At 44.3% G+C, this 27,743-nt stretch overlaps 1 protein-coding gene across 1 annotated transcript; it reads right to left on the bottom strand.

The window, feature by feature from the left end:
* Positions 1-27,743, bottom strand: LOC144172519 (UPF0462 protein C4orf33 homolog). Its single transcript, XM_077701202.1, has 7 exons — positions 27,536-27,743; positions 16,805-16,989; positions 13,733-13,790; positions 10,704-10,755; positions 7,025-7,221; positions 4,549-4,646; positions 1-123 (listed from the first exon to the last, which is right to left on the bottom strand). The coding sequence occupies exons 1-7, from the start codon at positions 27,646-27,648 to the stop codon at positions 20-22; spliced, it is 807 nt and encodes a 268-aa protein (XP_077557328.1). The 5' UTR covers positions 27,649-27,743; the 3' UTR covers positions 1-19.

The raw sequence follows: 27,743 nt of genomic DNA, 5'->3' as shown, positions 1-27,743 counted from the left end.
GTCGAAGGAACAGTTTATTTTAATCGGAGCCTTGAAGAAATCTATATTGTACTTGTACGAACAAGCACATGGCGATCAAAGTCACGGCTGGATAAGCCACTGTTGATGACGCCCAGTAGTATTCTGTAAGGAATAAAATGTGATATGAGATGACCCATAAAAGGCAGCTGTAACATACACAACCATTTTTAATTCGCTCATGAAATATTTACACGTAAAAAATATGCCCTGAGCAATATTAAGAAATGTTTTGTTGTTATTGCGGGCCAGCTCAAGCCCACATGACTCCACGCACGATAAAATAATATGACTCAGTCTGGACAAAATTAATAAACAGAAATTTTATTGCTTACTCTGCGTCTCTCCGGTACTCACAAATAGCTAGATAGATGTACCTCTATTAGGAAAGCGACTGGCTCATAAATAATAACTCCAGAAATGTTTGTTAACAAATTTTGGCACCATCAGAACTTAAGCTTTCATGCTATGAGGACAAAGGTTATTATGGTTTTTTGAAAGCATCAATAAGCTTTGAATACTTGGTCAGCTACCGTACACCAGGCCTCGGATACTCGCTCTAGCGGAACTTCCACTGGCTAGAAAAACGTGCAGTGAACGTACACGTTTCAAACACATAAATGACGGCAGGGGAACGATAGGAATAACCATGCATTTCGAACGAGCAATGGACGCATGGCTGCTTTGTGTTCACAACTACAATTCTAATTCTTTAGCACTGAACAACTGTTTTTCTTCTGCGCTACTCATATTCGTGAAGATTTTTATTTGAATTTCAACGGTCAAAAGATGGATGCTAATATATTCAAGCGTATTAAGAAGATTACCTTCAAGTTACAAACTACCCATTTCGTATTAGTTCCACAGCTTACCGTGAGCCAACCATGGACAGCTGCTGTACTCCAAGACAGGCTTCTCGAAGTTTAGTTTCTTTGAATGCATGGGAGGCAGCACTTCTAATAGGCTCTTTGTTTTATTAGGTGTGTTTGTCCATAGATCTCCTCAAGCACATTGGGTAGTCGTCCGATTTTTCCGGCTGCTTACCGAAATTATTTCGAGAACTGTTTGTGCGATCAGCCTTTCTACGTGATGAGGGCAGGCTACTGTGCCGTAAATAAGGTAATTGAGATAAAAAAATCCACATCCCGAAATAAATGTCGTCGCAAATGTGTTGTTTATTTACTAGTTGCTTAACTTTGTCTAAAGAAAAATAGAGCGGTTGTTGCAAGTTGTTTCAACTTTTTTATAGACAAAGAGTTGGAAGGTTTCTTTCGCTTTAATGGGTCGTAGAATAAAAAAATACACTGCGCTCTTCTGCTAGAATGGGTACCTGACAACCATTCACTTATGATTTCAACTACTCATAAGTTTTGTTTACCCATAGGTTAGTATGTGCATCTAGAATAAAATATACTCAAAGTATGTTCGGCATATTTGTTGATACTATTCTTATTTCGATTAAAGACTTCCAAAAGAACCACACATCCTCCAGCATTAGGCTTCTATTGGAAAATGCGGGCTTGCTTTTGCTCTTGTTTTAAAATAGCCTGAAATAACTTTACCTTTCAATAAAATACGCTGGTCGGTCACTTGGTGGACATTGGTGATAAAATTACTCGTAACTGAGAAAACGCCAAGAGAAAGACTAAAAAAGAACATCTTTATTTCCGGCCAGCAGCACTTCTTTCGTTGTTTTTCTCGTGTCGTTGTCTCAGTCGCGTTGTCATTTTATTACTTCACTTTTGTTTGCACCCATTTTATGTCTTCTTCAGCCAGTAACAATTCTTCACTCAAGTTTTATAACACCTAGGCAGCCTAACCGCAGTTTACCAGGATGCGATGTAACGTTTCTTGTGTAGTCTCACCTTTGTATTTTCTCACCACATCATTCCCATTTCGTTAATATAGAAAATTACGCCCATCTTCCCGCTAGGGAACCCTGATGTGATGCAACGCATCGGCGGGTTCAATTGGTCGTGACGTTGCTTTGAGCGTTTGCGCTGACGCTGGTATTGGATTGTTTCAGCCCACTCGCTGAAGGGACCGTCGATTCCATCACGTCTTCATCGGAAGAATCAAGTCAAGCACGGAGTCGTCAAGCAAAGTCACGCGGAGTCGAACGAAAGCGAGCGCTGACTGAACCGCCGCAGCGCGCTACCCGGTTTATATTCACAGCGCTTGAAGGAGAGGAGAAAGCGGAGGAGAGTCGCGCATGCACACACTTGCGCACACCGCGGGCGGCGGAGCAGTTGTTAACGCTGTGAAGCGCGCCCAAACAAGCGCGCCAGCTGTGGTATGCTAATGAAACGGAGTGAGAGTGTTTCACACAGCTGTGGGAGAGAATAATGGAGGAGGGCTGCGGACGGACCGCCCGACGACGCAGGAGGGACATGCCTCAGAGCAAGAGATGCGTCGCATCTAATATATACGTTACATTGGTATGATTGTGTGAATGTGGACGGGAAGGCATATTGTCCACTCCTGGAGGTATATATTTTACTCGTTTTTTTTTAAGTCTTGGTGCATTTCTAAGGTTCCAAACATTTCGGCCAAGCATCACGTGGCCGAAGAACCGTTATTTGTAGCACTTCAGTTTAGCGTTTGTAGATCAATAGAGTCAGAACAAGGCTCGTTGTCATATTTTCTCGTGTTGTCAGTACCGTGTTACCCGCACTACGTAAACGGCATTGGTTTTGAGTATGTCGGTACCTGTGTTGAAAAATAAATGGTGATACTGCTTCAAATGTCAGTCAGCGATAATAGGCACTTTGTAGGGGCTCTTCATTGTGCTCTCAGCCAAACGTCTTCAGTTTTGTTAAATTTTACCAAGATTTATTGAACATGATAAAAAAAAAATTGGCTCCATGTTACGCTGTGAAGGTGTTTGGAAAGCTACACTTTAAATAACACCCACAACAATTGCCGATGTGACGTCACTTCAATTCACACACATGGCTCTAAAAGGAGCGAAACCAGACATTCTGCCAGCCATTAGTGGAATCCGCGGGGGCGGCGTTCCGAACGCGCAGCAGCGTCGGCCACTGCCGGGCTAGCGAGGCGGATGCCACCGCTGTATCCCGGCCGTGAGTTGGCAGAAAGAAAAACGGAGAGGAGCGCCTTTTGAAAGCTGAGACAGCGGAACCTAGCCATCCTGAAGGGCTAGCTTGGGGCTACACCACCGCGCAACACAAGCGCAGACACCGAAACAATTCGGCACGTGAGCTTAGTGATTCCCCTTTTTACCGATTCAAACTAGTTAGTTCAGTAAGTTTAAGATTTGCGAGGACGCTGAGGGAACTTTTATAATCGCTATTTATGAGAACCAGTTGCTCCTTTCACCTTTTGTAGTACCCGTGAAAACACAACTCAATTGGTATTCACGAATTTAAAAACCGGAGTCCCATTCGTGCCAAGCAGTGCGTTTCTCTAGTGTTTTTCCAGCGGCCAGATGTCTGTATGTGGTCTCTATATTTTTTTATCTTTCTCGGGAAACCAATCCATAACGTATCTTTGCCGTACGTCCATATAATTCTGTTGGGTGCAGGTTACCGGGGAGGTGCTGTTGAACAATTTAATGAAGCCGTGCGAAGGAAGCGCGCATAGGACGCGAAGCTGCGCCAAAACAGACCCAAACCAACCGTCGCTGAAGCACACGAGAAAGCCGACGGAATGATCCCGCCTACGCGACCGCCCAGGTGAGCAGCTCGGGTGCGCGGGGAACGCTGGGTAAATTCGCCGCACCATCTACAGTGTGCTCCGCGAGTGAAACCGTCCTCCCCCCTGGCGCCGCCTCCGCGGCGTTTGGAGTTCGTTGCTCCGCACGCCTCGAAAGCAGCGTTCGCTGGTACAGCTAGAACGCTTTGCGTTAAAAAAGATTTTTAAGCGTTCTCGGTGGTATCTGGTACCACAAAGGATTATGTAACCCACGAAAGAACCGGATACGCGAACGGACAGCGAAAGGCGGACAACAACTAGGAGAAGTTGGATAAGTCCGTGCAGAGATATGATAAGGAATCACGCTGCCAGCAACTGATTCAGGGAGCGTGAGAAACGAACGATTCAAAGTATACGGGAAGAGGTTTGTATTAACATATAAACCATACAAGTGAGAACGTTCGCCTAGGCAAGTAGAACTCACTGGCGGCGTAACTGCTCCTACCGGGTAAGCATAATCATTGAGAACGCACATTCTGCCCAGGCCAGCACTCTGCTCATTTAGCTACTCTTAGCGCCGGCACTATTCACAGCAATTATGAGAAGTGCGAAAGTATATATAATTGTGAAATTGTGACAGCAGCCACTGTGGGTATGGTGGTCCGCCATTGTAATGTTAAAAGTTTGTATGTTTGTAGGCCTTCTTACGCTAACAAAAATATTCATACAAAGGGTAGGCATGGAAACAGTATCACGCCTTTTAGGCATACAAAACACGTAACCTAAGCAAATTAAAAAATCTGCTGCAATTATTTGCCTATTGAAAGGAAATATTTACGAGTCCTAAATGCCCCCTTTACAATCTCCGCAGCTTACCTTCGAAGGCCCGCTTCCATGTGTGAGATAACCGTTTTGGATCATAATTGGGACAGATGCGTTTGACGTCTATTTCCCCGAACGTCTTCACAGTCGTTCTGAAACAGTTATAGCACCGCATTAACTATGAATTATACACTATGATTGTGGCAAATTGAGAAATATAATGTATGGACAGCTCGAGGCAAGAAACAGGGACACAAACGCCGCATTGGCAGGTGAGTCGCCACCATCACCCTTCCTTTCATCCGGGAGAACTGCTGACACCAGTCATGGCTTGACGTTTCTGTGTTGTTTCCAATGCTAGCCGTAGCTTAAAATACACAAAAGGATTTACATGCAGGAAACACGTGAAACATTTTATTTCAAGCAGGCCGTTCGTTTTGGGTAACTTATTACGCATGCGAAATATATTCCCACCACCTCGCTAAAATGTTTCGTGATCTTTTACCTGCCAAGAAAATACGTGAGGCCACTAACATAGACCTCGGCTGTGCTCAGTCTAAAGATGTGCCGTCGCCGTTATAGCATACAATTTTTACGCGTGTCTCGATTAGGTTATTTCTTTTCACATTTCCCACCAATTTCACCGGCAGATTGCCAGAGTATGCATTTATCTGTTTGCGGTGATATTCACGCAAACATTTTGAACTGAACACGCAGTAAATGGCTAATTGAGCGCGAAAGCCGGCATACTGTGTTCATATTAGAAAAAAAAAAATGGGTCATTGAGCACCTATTTGTAAACGATGCATTACATAACAAGAACCCTTATAAAGCGCTAGCCTAAAACACCGCAGTAGCAAAATGTGGGTCCTAACTCCGGTACACCGCACATAAAGGAAGCGGAAAACGGAACCGAACAAGAGAGCGGACAACCAGGGAAATTCATAACCGTCGACTTTCCCATTATATAGCGGCGGGAAAGAGTAGGGGCGCAACACGTAGAAGATAAACCTGAGCCATTGGAATGCGTTCATGCTTAGGCGCTTACAATTTCAAGAATCACTGGATGGTTCATCAGATATAAGCTTCTGCCGTAGCTTGACATTCTATATAAATACTCACGTGTCCCAAAACTATTTTTAATACATTTATTTCACTGTTGTTAAAAGTAACCCGTAAGTACAAAAAATATCACAATTGCTTAGATGTTTGCGCGGGATTTTGAGTCAAGAAACATTTTTGCCCTGATCTCTGATCTGCGAACCAGGTGGTTTGCCAGCAAAACTGTCAAGACGGCAACAATGCTTGTTTAAATATCTCTGGCTCACACTGAGGTCAAATTTGTCGTAGTTATGGAGTTGAGCCTTTTAAAGTATTCAACAGGAATTAAAACTGTAAACGGGAAGCACTACCAGTGAAGCATCTAGTATAATAATTGAGACTCTTTTTCCCACGTGGACGCACTAGTATTTTAATATTTAATCAAGCACGCCAAATGGCGTGTATATAAATGGTCAGAATCAATTCACACAGAACGATTTTATCTGTACTTTGTGAACTAGCAACAGCCACCTGCATATCATCTAAACGAAGAGTTCTCGCGCAACGCCGTTCATGTTTGCTGTTGATACACAGGAAAATTAGAATATCCGCTCCGAAAATTGAGCTATGCGCCATGAAGGACCATGCCCCTTTAAGAAGTATTTTATTCGTTACAGCCATACATCCCTAACTACAGATAAGATTTGTAAAAACAACCCATGTCAAGTTTGAACTTAACCTTCGTTGCATTCTAGATGCAGGGCGGTGTTAGGGCGTTTGTAAGGCGCAAAAAAGAATGAAAAAGTGCTAGCGCAGGCGGGCGCGAGAGATGAAGAGAGAATAAATTTTGTTATTTCGACGAATAGGGAAAGGATTCTGTGCATGTATCACACATTTTGCGCTTGGCTAGGTCGGCGGTATTTTCCCTGAAACATACAGCCGTTTAGGATTTCTGTGCACCTATAATGCTTCGCATACATTCGGACGAATATGTAGCGTTTTGTTTGTGCGCCTCTTTCTACAACCGCAATTGCACACGTAAAACAAAAATTTTGTCTGGGATGGCTGCCAGCAGTTTAAAAAAATGGCTAGTGTGATTGACGAATTATATCTGTCCAACTAAAGTAAGCAATCATAACTTTCACAAATAAAAAAATTTTTAAACTTATTGAAGCCAAAGTGGCCTGACAACTTTCTACAACCAAAGTTGTTTTGCGCGACCCTACTCTCCAATCAACTATTTTGGCAGTAAGTGCTCAAAGTTACCGAGACTGTTTCGCCTGCACGTGGTCGTATTGAGAATATCAAAAATTATCTCTTAGCCTTTCCTTAAGTACAACTTTTCTGCGAGGGGCATGTTTGTCAAAGAAAGACCGAAGTTCTGTTGGCAGTTAGCAAGGTAATTATCTTGTAAGGTCGTTCAAAGAGAGTACTCGAACAAAAAAAAACAATTTTGTGTTCAAATAGGAGACATGGAGGAAACCCACACGAGTCCACTTTGCATGGTGATCCAGCCGGTGGTGGGTAGAGAGCGAGGACACGCCGCTCACTTGGGCGACCATGCTGCGCCCAAGCGTTCATAGACTTGAGGCCAGGTGGGAGATATGAGACCGGTATCTTCAGTGAAGCTCGCCACAGACTTCGGTAACGGTCCACGTTGGCCGCGTAGGACACCGTCAGGTCCATCTGCTTGTTCGGCCCATCCACCCATAGAAATTACTGTAGTAAAAAACTTACTGCACTTTTTAACTTTTTATTTCTTTGCTCAAGGTGGACGCACACCAAAGCACAAAGCAAGGACAATACGGATGACAGTTACACAGTCGACGTGGCTGTTAGGCAACTTTTGCCATTGAATACTGTACACATTTCTAGTGCTTCACCTAAACCCTACATTGCTTTATTTTAGACAATCTGAGCGATAGAAGACAATTGTGCTGTTAAGAACTTACTACTTGCTAAGTACCTCTATTTGTGAAGTGATGACACGTCATTGCATTCCGGTCACTCAACAACGAAGAAAAGAAGCCCTTTTTGGCAGTTCTCTGAACCGTTCTAACTTATTGGATTGCGTTTGGAGCAAAGGGACCAGTCCACTGTATGTCAGCCTAAGCATATGTTCATGTAGTGTATTTGTCCTATCATGCCCAATGATTTCATTTTCTTGTCCAAAATTCCTGCGTCAAACGCAAAAAAAATTGCCAACGAATGGTATACAAAACCAATGACACAGAGTACAGAAAACGGGCGACTGCACGAATAATAAAAAAAATTGAATAAATGGTGCAATGAACGGTGCGTTTCCCTCGACGCTCCAATAAATAGCGTATCTGATCACTACGTTGAAAAAGAAAATGGGTTGCATTTTGCGCTGTGTGAGATCTGAAACAGGGCTATTCGGAAAGAAATAATGCTCGTATTCCATGAGCTTCCAAAGCTTGGTGACTCTATCCGAGTGAAGGAAAGCACAGCGAAAAGATATTTCTATGCGTCATACAAGCGTGTGTTCCATACGTGAACTCAGTACTGCCGGAAAAATCTGTGCATATGAATTACACAAGCAGCAGTCCGGTGCGTAGGAGAGAGCATTCATACTATATGCGTGGCTGAGAAGGACAATTGGTCGAGCTTCTCACGTATAGTAACCGTATAATGGAGAAAAGGTTCGTGAAGAGGAAATGATGATCATGATACTAAAAGGGCACTCTCACCACTGCCACAACAGCACTACCATACTCCGAATGAGTGCACGGCCTTGCAGGTGGCACTTGTTCTACTAATTTCATCCTTGCGGTGTGTCTGACGGTGGCATGTGAATCGTCTACATCAATAGCAACTGTGAAACATGGCGCCGCAAGCAAGACCGACCGGGATATCCGTTCTACTCCTTGATGATTTAGCGTTCGCAATAAGACAAGTGGTGCTTCTGTCTCCTAGAAAGTTAAGCTTAGTTTCTGTCTATTTTACTTTTTATATTACTTCTTCACGCACCTTGCCACTCCACTGATATACGCCGTTTTTTATTTACACATATACGTGATTCGATGTACATATATTGGGGCAGATTTGTAATGGGTTTTTATGCTTGGTTGAGATACCTTCTACGGTAGATCGCTCGCGCGATCAAGAGGCGCGTTTTAAATTTGAATCTTGGCCGGCTTTTCTTTATCTGCTTCCGGCTGATCTATTTTCCCTCCTTCCCTACGCAAACTGTACAACCTTGAACAACCCAAGCCTACGATATTAGGGTAACGTGTTTCAATGATGTATTTTAAGGAGTCCTTGTATAGAGACCCTCTAAAATACACCACACACTAATTCCTCTTGTCCCCTTTGTAGTAGTTTTGATTAAACCTAATTTCGATTATTATTCGCGCCCAGATCTACCTTCTTGGGTGATTAGATTTTGGTAGAAAGCTTCCTGGTAGACAGGAACGTCGGCATCGTGGTGATTTTTCCTTGCATTTTATGGTTCCTCGCTTAGGCTTTAGAAGCTAAACACTACAGTACAAAAGTACTGTCCACTAGACGAGTGGAACTAAGCATCAGCCAAAGAGCTAAACTCTTGTCACAAATTGTATACGAAAACTCCTGGGGGCTCCGTTTAGTTCATCTCGGTTATCTTGTCCGATACTGTGTCCGCCAGACGATATTGAAAAAGAGCACACCGCATTAGCAAAGTAACCGCACGTTGCCTAAATAATACGTTAACACATACGGCAACAACGGGGAAAAAAATTGATGAATAGACAATCTGGGTGCCTTTTTCAGGGGTACTCGTCTAGGCCACTTTTCGTTAGACTTCTGCGGTAACCTCACACAGGAGGTCATTCAATTACGGAAATTATCGAGACCGACAAGGTAGTTTCTCTGAATGACAGCTACGTTGGCACACCTGCTTTTTATTAAAAAGGAGGAGCTGCAGCTTTTTCAAACTAGTACTTTTTAGAAAAGATGTCCACCTTTGCGAGGCAGTCTCTTCGAATGTCACCCACATTGATGCTATTTCTTTGACGCTCTATATTTCTTGATGTCTCATGTTTTTTATTGGTGCGTTTTTTTAAAATAAAACCGACAAAATTGCACTGAAAATAATGTTGGCAGCGCAGTGTCCGGTATGCTGTATGCGCGCCTCATTCCTTACGTGATTTTATTTGCAAGGATTGAGCAACTCGCAAAAAAAGCCGCAAATAGATGCACCACTCTCGTATTTGTTGCTGCAATACCAGACCAACTATGAGTATAGTACATACATTAAAACCTCCTAAACCCAAGAAAGGCAAACAAATAACCCTTACAAAGATACAATGGTGAGAAATATGTAATCGTACAGTTCTTAAAATATAGCTGCAAGCAAAAGCAATTACAAGGAGCCTAAAATCAATGAAGTGGGTGTAGTAAATGGGGGTAATTACAACCGAGGCTAATTTTTCTGGCGGTTCTCTAATACCTGTTACATATTGCGCCGTCCCGATACAACCTGGCGTAGACTACATTATAGTGCAATGAGGGACCTATCCATTCGGCGTCGTGGTTTATTTGAGAGGCCGGGCAGCGGGCCGGGCATGAGAAAAGATGCCTGGCTCACTCCCGCAAGCGACCGCGTTTGCACGCACTTTTACCGCCATCGTCTTTGCGTCGTCAGGCGACCAGAGTACTTGGGACATTTCTCTTATTGGGAGATTGTGCAAATAAAGGGGACTGCTTGCTGACACCAAGAAAGCATCGTACAGACTTCAAACGGGGCATTGATTTGCACGACCAGTATCGAGGCGACATGATATTGGTCTGGCGTTCCGCCAGACCTTTAGTTTAGGATAATATAGTAGGTTCGACCGTCCTATCGAATATTTTCTCAAAAAGAAAATATTTAGATATTTCTCTATTTCGGTATTGATAGTGACTGACTATTATACTATTTTATCTTGCGTTTGCACACGAGCCGCAGACTTTGCTGTCAACGAACAGTCATTCTCTGATTTCTTTTCGCTTGCCCACATTCACTCGCCTTTGCGAGAAAAGCGCCATTTTAGTTTGCGTTTAAGTAGTTTGTTGGGAACAATATTTTGTTTCCGAAGGTGCTATGAACGTTTCCTGGGAACTATACTAACTCAGAGGTACAATACACTTTTTGCTTAAATGCGTGGTTTCCTAGAAATATGAATTACCTTGAGGAAGCTCCCGGATACACTTCCCAGAATAACCAAGTAATGTCCATACCTGCGAAGCAATGTTTAAATATTTTAATGCCAACTGGCTTGCTGTTTAATGCAGACAAGTGACGTGCATTATGTGGGAAGAGATAAGCACTACACTGTGTGCTGTAGCCATTTTTTGGCCATTTCATTCAAGATTCAGTGCACGTTTTCTGTATATTGCAGCAATACCACCAACAGTTAATGTAGGTCCACTGATACAAAAGCCGTTGCAAAATGATTCATCAAACGCGGCTCTGAGCATGCGCTTGCGGAAAGATTAGTGGCTCCCTGCGAAACGCCATTCGCTGTACGCAGCTGCCAGCGGATGTTGCGGGCCTTATACCATCAGGAGAAAACGTTATGTATATATCCACTCCTAGGCAAAGTAGTAGAAAGAAACTGAATTCTCGCCGGACAAAACACTCAGCAGAACGTGTGTTGTAATCACAAGTTGGCTTTCAACAGACCGGTCACAAAAAATCTGAGTAGATTAATCCCCCTAGGAAACCGAAATAAAAAGAACCGTTTACGTTGAATTTTGGTGCGCTACAGAACGGTGTGAGAATTCAAACACCGACCTGCTCATGCAAACAGCACTTCCAAACCTTCGTCTGCACATGCGCACTCGCGCATGGGCATTCTATATTTTTTTCGTGATTCTGGGGAACACCAATCTCGCCCCACGTGCGGTGAGATTAAAGGGACACTGAAGTGAATTTGTCAAGCTCCCGTTTTTGCTTGCACTGCGTAGACTGGCTCAAATTAGCTCACTTTTCATCGTTTATACGGTTGACAAATCGGTAATTATTTTACAAAGCGCGAAAGAAGAAAAACTACCATGCGCGGTTTGCGGCGGCCGCACAAACTAAGCTGTGACGTTGGGAGGAGGGAGCGCCGTGATTGGACGATGCCCAAGGTTAGCAATGAAACAAGTTTCGGTTTCGGTCTTTAAAACATGTTTCACATTCGATGGCGTCGTTGGATGGGCATTCTCAATATCCCAGTAATCGTAGTACCGCGCTTCTGCCATGTTGTCGGCTGTAAAATGCATAAGATAAGCCTCCCAGGACGGGTTGTAATCGTAGCATTCACTAGCCGAGGCCTACGCAGTGCATGAACGCCCTCCGCGTCCCCGCAAACGCACAAATGCATGCGCTTTTTCCCCATATTTGGAGCTTGCCTCGCTCATGCCTGTATCGTAAAAAGCGTGTTCGCACCAGGCCAAGGGTCTGTTGATTCTGGCCTGTGCCCACTGCCCGCAAGCAGTCGGTGCTTATGGCAACAGCACGCCAACGAGAACTCGCTAGCGCGGCAGTGCCAGCCTGCGCGAGTTCTGTGGACTAGTTCGTGGAGCAATGAACGTTGCGGCCCAAAAAAAGGTGAACTCAGCATAGAAAACATCGGTGAAACACAAAAAAGTTAACTCATAAAAAAAACCTTTTCCCGCGGCGATTCGAACTTGTGACTGGCAAAACACTCGCGATGACATACCTAGCACCCCAGACGACTAGGCCACAGGGGGCCGCTGGCGGCGTTGGAAAAGATAAGTTGTATAATGTATAACCAGTTTACACTTTTATTTAGTTTTAGTATTTCAAGCAGCTTAGGTGACTATTTGTTGTATTGTGCTCGTGCAGTAAGCGTCCCCCGAGTTTCCACAATAGCTCACATCTAGCAATTGCATTTCGTAGACGGGAAAGCGTTCGCAGATGCGTAGTCGTGCTGCTGACCGCTCTGCTTGTTCGCCCAGCGCAAAAAAGTGCTTCCCGCACCCTAGTTTTACGCTGTACGGTAAAAATATCACTTGATTTTATATCCTTAGTACCTATATTGACTTCGCTCACTCTTCTCCCCCTTCAAGAGGCCTTATATTTTCCTACTGGCGTACCAGTCAGCGAAGCGTCGCATGTGCGCTTGTGCAGCGCTCGTGTGAAGCGACCTTGACTTGGAGCTAGATACAGTGTACAAACTAACGAAGTAAATAAAGGCGCATTCTTCCATTCCCAAACGTGTTGTGGCTTAGTTTCAACTGATGGAGCGAATTGCGACGACCCGTTGGTGGCCGGCGGACTAAACGGTGGGCCGACTGACTCGGTCGCGGAAGGTCGGCGAGCCGTGCAGTAGCGCAGCCAATTGCCAGCTCCTCTCCTGCTGACGTCACCCGAAAACGCCACAGAAAATGGGCGAGCGTAAAGAGAGGAGGACAGCATTTTCGAATTGATTTTTCTACTAAATAAATTCGCCTAAACGCGCACACATTGGTCGAAACAGGGCCCAGGGACTCCGGACTACAGTTTGCGCTCGTAATCCCGCATTGTTTACAAATCACTTCAGTGTCCCTTTAAAAGAGTGCTATGTCCCGCGGGGGGGGGGGGGGGGGGGGGGAGGGGCGGATGGAGGATACATATATAGCTGCCCCTCACGGTCATCATCACCCTTAGCGCTTTAATTGTGTGGTCAATAGTGGTAATGGGGTACGGTAATTAAGTTCATGGTAAGCAGACGACGCCACCCTGGTTAAGATGGCTGGAGTGTCGCAGTTAAGGAAACGATTGAGTGTTTGCTATAGCGCACACCTTACTTGCTGTTTCCCATCGCTTTTTTGTCACACAGTGCCAGCCAAAATTTCGGCCATTATTATAGTGAGGCTGTCTGCAGGTTGTGTTCATGGGTCTTGCAAACATATTCCGTCAACCTGAAACATGCGGACTTCTCTCGCTTTCAACATAAATACACTATTGTAAATCTCTGAACACCGCGCAATTGCTATTGTGGTTGTGAAAGAACTAGTGGTGTTTTATTGGGGATAAATTTTGTTTCCTGACTGCTGTATTGGAAATTTTGCCTCATCCCTTGGTACTACGAAGCATTCCCGGTTCTGATAGGAACCATTCAAATATTCGAATTTGTCGAAAAATGTGCATCAATGTTATAATGTTTATTTTCTCATATGAATTTTTGAATATTTTGTTCTGCAGGAATGTCGGGATAATACTCACGGTCCAATTTCCAATTGAGTATAGTAGCCTTCGGTTCCAACGAAAGCAATCTGAAAAACTGAAAAACAAAATGCATTATCTGACATTAAAGGACGTAGCTCTTTGCGAACAGATACGTTTAAAGTAAAATAAACTAAAACACGTTAACACTTCGGGGTTTCTGCAGTGGTTCGCAAACTGGCAGAAAGCTAATGCCGTATCGCTCTGTTAATATGCACTAAACAGTTTATCCCTGATCAGTGTTTCCACAACCGTATACATTTGGCTGTTCCTCGTGACAACGAGCTTCAGATTTTTTTAGGGCTCACGGCGCAAGGTAATATAAGGTATGTATCACAGCTGCATCAGTGCTTTGATTTATTTTCTTTGTAATAAAACGCTCTCTGGCACAAAAATAATTGCAGTTAGCATCATTGGCCCAAAATGAGTACGTGAAATCAAGGAGTTAAAGAACTACAAGATGGGATTATACAAAGAAGTGCGATTTGTACGTCTTTGTGCGCAATTTCTACGTATTTTGTCCTCTCTGCTCCGTTCTCTCACGCTAAATTGAAATTGGTATACCGCTCCTGTAACACCTATGTAGTTTGTACGTTGGGTTTGGCTGGGTTTTCGTGTTGCGGGATGAACCAACTGAGGCAAGTCCTACTTTTAATGCAATTACTGCGTAGCTATAGCTCTTCTTCGAGGTTTATTGACGTAAAACCCAGCTAAAGAAAGCGCTACAAGCTAAGCGTCTATAAAGGCTCTGGTATCGCCAACCCCTTACTAGGACACAAAACAGGAAAGCTAAAAATTATTTGTTAACCACCAGAAGCGACTAACGAATGATGCCATACGGTACACAAACTTTATCTGTTGATATTTTGCATGCGAGATCAGGGGAAATCAAAATGAAAAGCGCCATAAAGAATAAATACAAACTTGCTCAATGATAAATCGCCGGCATTTGGTAACTCATTTACCTCTATCTGAGCACAAAACCCGTAATTTAAATTAAAAAACGCAAGAAATATCGTAAACCTTTTAGTGTTGCCCCTACCTACGTTAGCAGTAAGACACAGCGGCAGCAGTTGGTCTATAGAGGAAAGCACTAACAACGCGGTTACCAGTGTCTTAACTCGACATTAGAATTCACATGAAAGGATACACTACAATGAACAATTCATGTTTTTTTTCGTTCGTTCAGGTCAGCACAGCCATTCAAACATGTTGGGCGCGTAGCTTCTCACTTGGGAGCCCATGCCACGAAAATATACTATTTCGCGTTCTGCGCCTGGGCCACGAAAATGCATCTCATCTCTTCCCTGACCACATCAGTTGCTCTTCCCTTCCGTGTTGATCCTCGCACGATAACTACGCATGAGGAATGCCGAAGTGAATTCAAGTCTCGCGCGTTCTATTGCTTGTGTTATCTACTGATATCTTTGTTATTGTCGTATTTTGAGCTCTGCAATGAGACTCGGGCACGAGATTGAGGCTCGTATTCTTGCGCACAAGTGTTGTTTTCAACGCTTATTTTTATTTTTGGTCGCAAATATGCAGCTCCACTTTACCTGCAACTGAAACTCACTTCAACTACCAGATGGAGATTGGTGTTGTGTTTCAAATATGCAAAATGTTTTTTTGCCAATGTTGTCACATTGGAAGTATGTTTCCAGATTTAGTGGTTCGGAAAGGTTTCAGCTGTATAAACGTTTCATTCAAGAATTCATTTACAATTTGGCCTGGTGATTGGACAGACAGACATACAGACAGACAGACAGACAGACAGACAGACAGACAGACAGACAGACAGACAGACAGACAGACAGACAGACAGACAGAATAAATGTTTGCGGTAATGTAGCCCAAGAAATACCATCGTGTTTAGTAAACAATATTCTTTGACGTTGTAGACACATCGGCAGAAAGTGGGTAGGGACACGGCACTGCTCGGTCTGTTTTAAGTGCGATGCACTTTATAAGCGACCCCAAACCATCCACCGCCGGCGGTGGCGGCGTCCGCAGCCCTGCTCTCCCTAGCAACGGCGCAGAGCGGAGAGGAGCGTCGGTTGCAACGGCGCAGTGACGTCACTCACCACGTGACGCCACGCCCTCACCGCTCCCTCGCGGCGCGGCGGTGTGCGCCGCGTGCATCCCTATCCTCACCCGCGCGGTGACGTCACGCACCACCTCCTCTCCCGGCAGCTGCCGTGCGCCGCTGCGCGCGTCCCCCTCCCCCTTCGCTCTCTCCTCCTCTCTCCTCGCTGGCTGCAGCTGCGCGCGCACCCCTCTCTCGCGCGCGCCCGCCTTCTCTCTCAGCCACCTGGCTCGGCGCGCTCAGCGCGGCGTACCCCCCTTTATATGCAGCGATAAACCGCCAGACCTCCGTGGGTCGGCTCGCGCGCGCTCTCTCGCTACAGTCTCCTGCTCGCTCTGCTCCAGTTTAGACCGTTCGCTGGCTGGGCGCCTCTCAAGGCGATGTCAGAATTACTACGCCGTGTACTCTCGGCGCAAGAAATGCATTCGCACTTCCTCACGATTCCCTTCGGGGAGGTGGGGGCAATTTTTTTGTATTACTTCTGTTATTTCTTGACTTTTAGGAAATATTGTAATTGCTATTGCGACGAGACTGCCTTTTTATGATGCAAACCAATGTTTTCATTGGCCCTAGCGAGCCGACGCGGCGTCGTATCGTTCCACTTTTTCCTACATTCCTTCCTGTTGTGTGAGCGCTTCCACCTTCAATATTCACACCTACCAACTAGCCCAATTGTCCGCTCTATTGCTTTATAAGGTGCGTATGATTTGTTTCGAAAAAATAATTGCTTTTTTTAATTTAATTGTGCATACTCCAACGGAAAGTTCAAAACACCTGACACTAAGCCAAAGGCACAGGAAGAAATGTTTTGTTTAGACAAGGCAGAAGCTGTTGCTAAATTTTCATCTGAAAAATTGGAATTCTTCCAGTAACATCGAATGTAAACAAGTTTTTATACAGCATAGCCAGAGTGGCTAAATTCCCCGGTGTCAGAAGGGGTAATGTGCTCTTGAAACCTGCTAGAATCTAGTGCGCGCTCACTGCGTTACCTTCGTACTGGCTAAGATAAACCGATGATCCTCCGGCTGGTCCAGGCGGCTGGCAGACGTCATCGAAGAAGGCAGCTTTCATTTCTAGCGGAATCTCGTCCTTCTCCACCATGGCCAAATGGAAGAGATACGGCTGGCCTGGTAGCTCGCTTCCATTGCAGCTCTTGGACAGCTTGTAGTACAGGCTGTAACAGTCGCGAATGTAAACTTGCAGTTCGCTCAGGAGAGACGTTCACAAAACTTACAAATTGTATAGCGAGGCAACGTGAGTGACGTTATCGTCTTTTATATTAGAAGAAAAACAGCTTTCAGCAATTTACTAAAAGGTTCGGGCTTTTTTGTTGCAATACTTTTTAATGACTTATTTATTGGAACCGTTCTATTGACACGCTCCCTATTTTCCTCCTCCCTACAATACGACGGATCAGTAACATGCAAATTATTTATGCGAAACTGTAAAACCTATCTTGCGGGATATTTGTCAGATAAACTTGTTTCATTTCTTTTTTCCTACCTAAATGACGTCGAAATCTCTTCGCCGCTACCTCCTTATTGGCTACATTTGCCAGAAAAATTGCTGTTAAAGGAAAGTTACAATTGCTCCCACAACATTATTTCTACTAGAATGTCATCAGAACAAAAGGTACTTACGGAAGCTACAGCACAATCAACAAAAAGCTTGATGGCTGCGAAGCACCGCAAAGCGATTATAGCAGTCCATGCATGAGTGTAATATTCTATGAACGGCTACAGCAATAGTTCTCAATGGATCTTTCAGGAGGCCCATTTACGGCCGATACTCACACAGCCCTACACTTCTCACCTCTTTATCAATTTCTAAAGAAGTTTATTATTAGTTTATCAATGACTTTTTCATTACAAAATACCCAAAGGTGTTAATAAAATTTTAATTACTGCATACCCAAAGGTGTTAATCTTGCCAAACAACTTTAACTGCGCCTATTCCTCGTTTATGAGTGCATTGTGATATTGGTTTAGCTCTTCGGCCGCGGTGTTTCAGTGGCTGCATTGAATACTAAGCTGGTACTGCTGGTTCAAGTTACGGCCGCAGCGGGTGTTAATTGAAATTTCCGAGTGCGAATATTTTATTTGGTTTAAGGACCCGCTATAGAGTATAAGAAGTCTGTGCAGCCCTACTAAAATTATCACCTGAAAGTCAGCGGTAGTCATCTAATTTCAACTTCTCGTTCCTGGATGTTGTTTGTAGCCAAGACAAACATGTGCCAAACCACCCGAAGTTTTACTGTACCTTAGTGTGGTGCATAGCGGAGTCAATTTTCGGTTTTGTTTTGGGAGTTTTAATAGATAGTTTTATGGGACGCAATTTGTACCACTAAAATAACTTCTATTTATTTGATAAGGTGGTTGTTCAAGTATTGCACGTTGGGCTAGTGACAGCAATTTTATTCCCCCTGTAAAATGCGTCCTTACGCTCCTGCTATGAGGCGTATCGGGAACTCGAGCTCTGTACGGGCCGAATATTTGGGCCCGAGCCAAGCCCGGGCCCAGTGCTCATCGAAGTAGGCCCGGCCCGACCCCCCGAAGAAGGCCCATGGGCTGGCCCGGCCAGGCCCGAGACCATAACCTTATGGCCCAGGCCCCGCCTGGCCTGGCTGCGCCTTTCCAACCCAAATACCATAGGATCTCGCGCCTGATTGGGGCACGCTTGGAAGCGAAATCTACAAAAGGGCGGTAAAATGCATCGCAAGGGAAATTATAACAGGCAAAACCAACATTAAACGGGCAAAACAACCCCAATTAAACATAACAATCATGCCCATATCCCTACCGCAGCTGTCCTTCAATGAGCTACATAATAAGAATTGAAACCGATATAAATGCCACCGAAACACCCAACCTAAACGAAGATGAACCAAAATCCCGAACCACGGACAAATTCATGGTAATATTTGAAAATATTCCAGAAAAGTAGCCAAAACCGAAATGGCCCAAAATACTGAAAAATAAAAAAAGTGCCGGAGCTCACCTAAAGGGAACAAAACCACCCTGCATTTTGTGTAGAATTTCATAATATGCTCTAAATGAATTAAAACAAGCAATTAAAAATAAAATGACACCTTGGGCATTTGAACCTGATTCTTTGATTCTTGCGATTGCTATCCAGAAATGGAGCCTGTATGCTAGGGGACCAGCCGGTTCGTGCTTGATTAAACAGGGTGTGTACTTGCTTTGTTGTTTCGTCCGTATACGTTTCCTTTTCTCAAAAGTATATAGGGCTGTCGGACTAGGTACCTTCTTTTTATCCAGACGCAAGGTACACGCGTGCATTTATACATATTTTATTGTTGCCGCTTCAGTACGTTCCATACCGACTGATATCCCTTACCTATAAAGTTTCAATCATACTAAGTGTTACAGTTTAGGCGGCTGTTGGCGCATATAAATCACCCTAATCCCCTCTTGCACTTTTCTTTTCGTATTCGTCTGCCGGCCACAACACCCGTGGGCACAGGCCACCTCCCACCACCATCTACGCTCGCCACAGTGTTTTCCCGCCGAAACAAAAAGCAAAACTAAAGTTGAATTGTCACCTCAGTCTTTCACAGCTTCACTTTTGTTAGCTCAGAGAATGAAACTCAACTCTGAATAGGGCTCTGCTACAGAAAACAGATGGAGACGCAGGTTTCTCTGGCAGCGCTTGCAGTTCAAAGTGTTCCATCATAAAAATTTGTTTTCGCCCGAACTTAGAGGTGGAAGCTAGTCACGCTGAATTTTCATTCGTTGTACTTCCCTAGGCGGTGTGTCGCTGAGCCGCATGCGTTGCTCAGTTCATCCCATGACATGCAGTTGCCGATCTGTCACACTTTCCGGCTTGCCATACGCCCACATGTGCCACAGCGCCTTACGATAATCCCGTGGAATGTAAAAAGAAACCTGACCCGCGCATTTACCGCGTCAGCAACATGTAGTTTCCGTGATATCATAGAAACTTTAAGTATCGCTTCACTGTGCCGGGCCAGCCCGGGACGTCAGAACGGCCGGGCGCGTTTGAGGCATTTACATTTCGGCCCGAGTCCGACCCGTGCCCGGGTGAAAAGCAAATCAGGTGGCCCGAGTCCGGCCCGCGGGCATGGCCAGGCCCGGGCTTTCGGGTAAGCCCGAGCCCGTGCACACACCTGTACCGGGAACAGCTGCAGTAAACAGATCAGCATTGACATTTATGGAACCGTACAAATGGATTTCTTTGCGATAGATGCTGCCCTAATCTTAGTGATGATTTTTGTTTTTGTTCTTACATCGCTACTTGATACCAAAACTGCCAGGTCTCACACTTACTTCCTCCGCTTCCGTATAATGTCCGAAACTAATAAGAATCTTCTAGAGGAGTAATTTTTCCGTGTACAAGGATTGTGCTTGTGTTATGAGCGAGGATTCGGGCAGAAGGCTATGCACACTAAAGAATCTCAATATATACTTATGAAGTCTAAAACACTGGTTGGGCTTCTGTAAGGGTTACACAGGACCAGAACACTCTCTTCTGCTGAAATCATACATTACATTCGTGGGATTCCGTTCACTGGAAACTTACCAAGTGATTAGGACAACTGCACAATCATTGTGTTTGCGGAATAGCTTAACAACAGAACAGATGAGATTGTGGTAACCGCTGATATCCTCCAGAGTAGACGTCACCCGCTGTTCATATACACGGCACTACTTCGAAGCGGGACAGCTCTTCGCAGTTTATAAAAAAAGGATGACAACCCCAAGGATAAAAAACCATCAGGAGCTTTCCCACAAATGCATTTAGAGATCCAACAGCGAAAACATACAACTTTGCTTGACTCCAGAGAGGGAGCACCGCGTACTCTATTAGGATTTATCCGGCGAGAAACGTTACTTCTGCCAATCAGGAATTCCCGTTTGAAGGATTGGGTTTTACTTTAACCGCCTATTTCGCCGTCTTCTGATGTAGAACAAGCCCGGATGCGTAAATTGAAGGCCACCCAAATATGAGCCGTCGAATGCTCTGGTGCAGCCCCACTATAAAAACAGGTAAGTTCAGTATAACTGATGAAACCAGCCAAACATATGAGGGTGTTTGGGCCTGTAGTGCAACCCTGTGCTGCGTGAACCATGGTGTGGGCACTTTGTGTGCGAGAAAAATGTTTGCATATACCTGAAATGCAGTCGCGTGGCTATAAAGGGCCGCTATACACCTTTCTCAGAACCATCGCGATCACTATTCGCAGTCAACATTCCACGGTTTAACATTCGAAGCACGAAGTACACGCAGGTGTTTCAATAACACTGGTTATTAAAGCCCACGTGTTTTTAACGTGCTTGTTTGGGACACGGTAGCGGGGCGGAGGCTTTCCGCTGAATGGGAGCTGGCCATGTTCTCGGTATTTCTAACGAGCGCATTACGTTTCAGATTCCTGCTATAATTTAGAAGGAAATAACGTTTTCGGGGAGGACTTCTTGTAATGAACCCAACTTAAAGCATTTCGTGGTCTCGGAATCGACTAGCCACACATTGCACTCCTCAGATATATGCGACGGGCGCACGCGAACAAAATGGCTCCCTTATAGAAGTCGGGGGTTTTCTATACAAACGGGTGTCCGGCAAGAGAACACACCTCCGCAATAGTTTACAGACTTTCGAGATGGAACGTTCAGAAATTCTTAGCGATGAAAAACAGGGGTGCGAACAACAGGGTAATATCTGAGGCACCTTAGGTATGCAGACGATATAGTGTTGTTCCGTCGAAATAGTCGGAAATTGCAGAGAATGCTTAACCAAGTGCGCTGGGGAAGTTTGGATGCATTTTAAAAATAAACCTGAAAATGTAAACGGTTATGGTCTACAAGCATGCCAAAAAACGTGGCTTTATGATAGGTAACGACACGTTGTAAACAGTGCTCGATTACGTCTATCTTGGCAACTCAAGTTCTGATCCCAATCATGAAATGAACATTACCCTTAGAATTAGCCTGGGGTGGTCTTCGTTTGGCACAAATTTTGATGTTCCTAATAGTAAACTTGCTCTATACACCAAAATGCTCGCATATAACCAATGCGCTGTTTCGGGAACAACGTACTCGGCAGAAACTTGGGATCTAACTAACCAAACTGAAAGGAAACTTAGATAGGCCAAACAGTATATGAAAAAAGGACGCTACCATTCACGCTTAGGGATAAGAAAACAGCTACGTGAATTAGGGAACAAACTCGTGCAACAGAAATTCTAGCGAATATATGCGAAGAAATTGGACATGGGCCAGTCACGTCATGCGCACCAGGGACAAACAGATAGTCTATGTGTTTAGCAGAGCGGCTCCCGATATTTCATAAACGCAGTAGTGGTCGGCCAAGGACTCGACGGAGGTATTAGCTACGAAAATTTGTACGAAAGAGTGGGCTCAGCTAGCAATTGATAGACGCGGTAGAGATCTATGGTAGAGGCCTTCGTCCTGCATTTAGCACAAACAGGCGTATGAGAACGACGACGACGACGATGACGACGACAAAGACGACGACGATGATGATGATACATTTTGCACGGAAAGCCCGTTTGATGTATTTGAAACGTCAGGGACGTTTGAGTAGCTTCATGTGTTGGAAACAGCGTGAGATATCCAATGCTTCAAGTGAATTTAAGGAGCCATGAAGAAAAAACACAAGTTTGGTCATTCAAAAGATTGCCTCATTAGAATCATACTGACACCACTTTTAACATAGACTTTGCTCAAATAAGCGACATAATGAGGAAAAAAGGAGACGGCCATCCGACCCACCAGCTCATTTCCCGCAACAGAACCTATGATGTCATACCTGCCAGCTCTGCGATTGCCGGAGGGCGGCACAAGCAGACGGAAATTAGGTAGAGCTTATAAGAAATCCGAACGAGCGATTTGCGCATAAATTTAGGGCACATTCTTTATAAAGCAATAAGAATGGTGGGACGAACAGTGGAAGTTACGAAAGAAAATGTACACATAGAAGTACTGATGCGTACTGCTGTTGGTACTGCGCTCACTATGCTTGGTTTAGCTGCACAGCACTGCGGGGCTTTGGGGTTGCCTCAGACGACACTGGCCGATTGACGCAAGCAACGGTGTCTTACATGACCATATTTGTCGAGCGAGCACTGTTTCAGGAAACGATTATTTTCGCCCTGAACAAAAACAAGCCAGTTTTAATTACTGCCAAAAGCAAACCAAAGGCAGAAAACGGCTTCCCACGGTATGATGGCGGAATTTAGGTTCAGAACGGGGCTCCTCGAAGACAGCACCGCCCTGCAGGGTGGAGACACCCTTTGAACGGTCCCGTGCCGCTGCAATTGGGTCAACGTGCTCAAAGCGTTGTTCTTTTTGTTTCCCACAATATCTAGCAACGCAAAACAGATAAGGTCATTCAAACTTCACCAGTAAACCGCGTTGCGGCGATATTTTTGTGCGGTTTTGACACAATAACTTTCTCGGCGGCGAGCGAGCCACCAAAATGGCGACGCCAGCGTATACGCGTCTCTACCCTGTACGGAGTACGCATAAATCAAGGTACTCAAGGCTGCAGAGCGGTCGGCTCCTCTGATGTCATTGCAGACCACGAAAACAAACGATTTAGCGGGAAAACCGAAATTTCAGTCTAAATTGATTATTTCTCGGCGAACAAAGCATCGTTTGTATTCTGGCAAGCGCTGGGGGCAATATAAAACATGAAATCTTTCGAATAAAACAAGCTCCTTTAAGTCCCCTATGTCACATTGCCTAAACGGGATGCCTTCAAGAAGAAAATGCTACATCCCACTAGACACAGATGTAGATGCGGACAGGGGATGAAAATGTGGGCACTTGGATGAAAATAATGCCTGACTGAGCAGGCACGTGACCTCGGCGTCATGAATTTGGTGCTGTCACCTTCGGCCTATTGGGTCTTCACAGTACATAGCACATTGACACTTATCCCTCATTGGGATAGCGTAAAATGCGCAAGAAATAATTCTCTCAATCCACGACACGTGGTACACATATTAAATGTGAGATCGTTTGGCTTGACCGAGATCCACGTGACAAGTGTCAAACAATAAAACTTGTCAAACAAATACTCACAAGTCGACGTTGTCGAGGCTTCTCCTAGAACATTGAAAAAAAGCACATCACCGCTTTTATTACTTTGTTATTACATTCCTACCACTGTTCCGCTGTATAAGTTGGAGCTGGAAAAAACCTCGTAAGAATACTTGCTACATCCTTAAAGGAGGTTGAGCACAGACAGGCGTATTCATCAGCCCTATTTGTTCCACAACTTCAAATGGTTTGACGTATATATATAATTTTGTTAACAAAAAAATACGTTTTGCGTCTACGTGTGGTATCAAAGAAACAGAAGGGAAAATGCCCCCCAAAATATATTCATTTAGGAAAAAATTAAGTAACTATATAAACGAAAAAGCTCGGGCCAAACTTACGGCCAGAAAATATTTATAAAAGCTGCCATATCGCATTGTCGAAAGTCACTCAAATGTGTTAAGATCTTAACAGGTTACGACTGTACGGAAATGTGTAAAAAACGTGCCTAAGCTGAGCAACAATAAACAAATGCTTAAAAGGCGAATACGTTAATTCATGCTTTATTATCAGTGTTCTGCGCGTTGTTCCCTTGCTTTACACAGGCATTATGAGCTGTGTTTTTGCCAGTATATGTTTTTCTCGCACCTTCTGCATATGTCAACTCTGTGAGCTTTTATCAGCTGCTATACAGATTTATTGACTATTATGAGCGCACTGTCTGCGACACCGTTTTTCTCAGGTTGCTGCTACTTGCGCTAATGGTTGGCCGAAGCGAACCACAAAAGTATTTGACTTGGATAAACTTAACAGACTGGCGTGTCAGCGCAGCGGAAACGTCAATGTGCATGAATGCTTTGCCAGTCGTATTTTTGTGGCTCCCTTATCATAGGATGCCCTAGCCTCATACTGAAAGATAATGCTGACAGATAACCTTCGGCATGAATGCACCAATAATGTAGATTCAGGTTTCTGACACTGAGCGTGCCGAGTAATAATTGCCGGAGTGTGGTTACCGGGGTGATTATATTGCCATTGGAATAAATGAAAATTTACAAAATAATAAAGGAATACCCAGCGGCGAGATTAAAAATTGAACTACCGCCAATTTGGCGGTTAGAGGACGACGCTCACCATTGATTAAAACGTAGGGGTGACGACAGCACATCGCTGGTAAAAGATTTATCATGTTTATAAAACGCGCAACGTAAGGGCAAGAAAACAAACAAGAAAACAACCCCATGATTTCTAGCCGCTGTACTTTACGAACAAAACTACACCAGATATGTCTTCCCATAACGCATAACGGGAGTCCACAATTCGTCTCACTTGAAAAGACAGTGATTCATTTGATACAACAGCAGCTAGTTTATGTCAAGGCTACTAGTTTGTATACAGAGCTACAGCGACAACTGCGCTTAGTGAGTGTCAAAAATACAGGAAGATCCTTAAAGCCACTTGCCAAATATTTATGTTCAAATATAACTTACTCCCTGAGGCTTCACTAGCGGAGTTTTTTTCTAATCTAACCTTAACATGGTACGTTTTGAGTTGTGGAATTACTATTACTTTAAATATAATTATTTAGGTTCTTTTTAGGGTACAAAATATATACACTGTTATTAGTTATCACGCACCGTTTTAAGCGACCTCCAGATGTTATATTCTGGACTGATATAAAAAAGTTCTAAAAACAAGCGATTCTCTAGTATTGAAGCGCAGCAAAGATGAGGACAGGAACACAGACGACGGCACACAGGGCGCACACAGCACAGGGACGCACAGGGCGCACACACAGGGCTACGACGACACAGGGGACACACAGGGCGACACACAGGAACGACACACAGGGACACACAGGGCGTCGTCTGTGTTTCTGTCCTCGTCTTTGCTGCGCTTCAATACGCCAGATGTACCAACTGGCCCAAACCAATACTCTCCCGATTCTGTAGACTTGAAAAAAAAATTGGGACTGGTTAGGCTGTGCTAAAGAAGCCTCAATCGGGAGTTTAGAGAGGCTCTATAGCCCATGTATATTTATAGTTAGATGTAATTAAATAGGGGTGATTTATTTGGCGCAGTTTTCCTGCAGCGAGATGCGCCTAGGTGAGTATACGCACACAGTATAAGTGCGTGTAAGGGAGCACAAGCGTTCCTTAGAAAACAACGTGTACTTCCCGGTCGCACTGCAGCAGTGAGGACGCGGTTTTGAACTGTTTCCTTGCGGACTTTCCTTTTGGCACCACGCGCATTAAAGAATACTACAAAGCACAAAACTGTAGTAATCATTACAATGACTTTCGTGTTTGCTCATTCCCGCGCTCCCGTATCAGACAAGCCACGTGACTCCCTCAGTTTCGAAGTGGACGATGCCTACTACAGCGTGCGTTGGGTTGCCATATCAGCATTTTCGATTATTTGACTAGCGTGTGTATAACTGACCTCGCGGGTTGTGTTGTTTTCATTCGTTTTCAGCGGTTTTCATCTGTACTATGAAATAATGTGTAAGCTGAAGACAACGACGCGTTTCCCTATTTTCTCTCGCCGCTATTCGCACGGACATCTATGCCGTCATAAGTGTACGCCAGCGATACTTCGTTCGAGGATAGGTAAAAACCTTGCACTTCGGGTGCGATGTCCAACGTTATTTAAATATCTTGAAATGGTGCACCCCGCCGTTAAATTCACCTAAAAGATACTCATCCACTCAGATACTCAGAGCATCTCAGATTAACTCACATACTCAGAATGTAGCAAAATAACAATTCACACTAAACAACTCGAGCGCAATTGAAAGCAAACATTCTGCACTGTAGGTGCTCGGAACCAAAACATTTGACCTAAACCTCACGATTGCACCTCCTAGGCTAAGTAGTACGAACGGCGCAGTTGTATCAGCAGTAGCATAAAACTTGAGACGGAGTGTGGTAGGCGAACCACTTGATAGCGCTCGGTGCGCACGGGGAGTGTTAAACCCACTGGGGAGCGAAATGTCTCTGCTAGTCAGTTTACCGGTGCGAACATAACTTCACGTATTCAAATCACGTTTGAAACCTAACCAAAATTACAGCCCTTGGAAAGTTACGCCATTGGTTAAGCACTTCCAACCAACACGCTTGAAGTACTGTAACCAGTTATTGGAAAAGGGCTCATCACGACGACGTTTTGAGATTACTTATTTGCCATGTTAATTTTAATGTGGGATGACAAGTCAGTATTGACAATTTGTTTGCTCGTAAACGTACGGAACATTACATACGCGTATCTATAATACCAGCTAAAATTCAAAATTTTCTGCACAGATAACAATAATTAGCATATCATTCAGTGAATATCAAAGATGTTTTATTAGTAAAAGGTTATTATAAAAATATATTGCAAGAGTTTAGTAAATTCTCCTGTGTATAAGTTTTTCTACATTACTGATTTATGTTATGATCCATAGTAAATTTGCCGCAAAAAGTCACAGGCAATACGTATTTTCATTGAACGCTCGTGCAGAATTGTGGTTCAACTGCGCTCGTGCAAAATGTGGTTCAACTGCGCTAACATTACATTTACTGGGCTTTGTCTTCAATTATAAATTGTTGGTCCTACAAAACAACAGCTCAACGGGCATCCGCAATTATAGCAAGTGCTCCGATAGGCCGTACATCGAAAGAATTTGTTCACACTTACTCTGGCTCGTTTCCGTCGGCTGTCACGAAGGAGAACACCGAGCACAGATAGGTTAGCAGCCAGAAAAGGCGAGTTCGGAGAAGAACTGGTGTACCTCCAGATGAACCCTGCATCACACACGCACGTGCAGAGAAAAGAGCGTTCTGGCTGTATTGAACGACGCGTGTTGTGGCGAGCAATGAGTGTCTGGGCGATTGAGAGCTACGCC

Source organism: Haemaphysalis longicornis, unplaced genomic scaffold (assembly GCF_048455015.1).
Source record: "Haemaphysalis longicornis isolate Haplotype H1 unplaced genomic scaffold, Haemaphysalis longicornis Haplotype H1 scaffold_23, whole genome shotgun sequence".
In the NCBI taxonomy this organism is placed as follows: domain Eukaryota; kingdom Metazoa; phylum Arthropoda; class Arachnida; order Ixodida; family Ixodidae; genus Haemaphysalis; species Haemaphysalis longicornis.
The sequence above is the reverse complement of the archived record's forward strand: the minus strand, read 5'-3'. Positions and strand labels throughout refer to the sequence as shown.

Bases quoted from the DNA above. Each gene is read 5' to 3' on its own strand.
- LOC144172519 (XM_077701202.1), bottom strand. From the start codon at position 27,648: ATGCAGGGTTCATCTGGAGGTACACCAGTTCTTCTCCGAACTCGCCTT. The intron at 10,756-13,732 runs GTGAGTATTATC...ATTGCTTCGCAG, and splicing joins ACTCAATTGGAAATTGGACC to GTATGGACATTACTTGGTTA. The intron at 7,222-10,703 runs GTAATTCATATT...CCGAACAAGCAG, and splicing joins TATCCGGGAGCTTCCTCAAG to ATGGACCTGACGGTGTCCTA.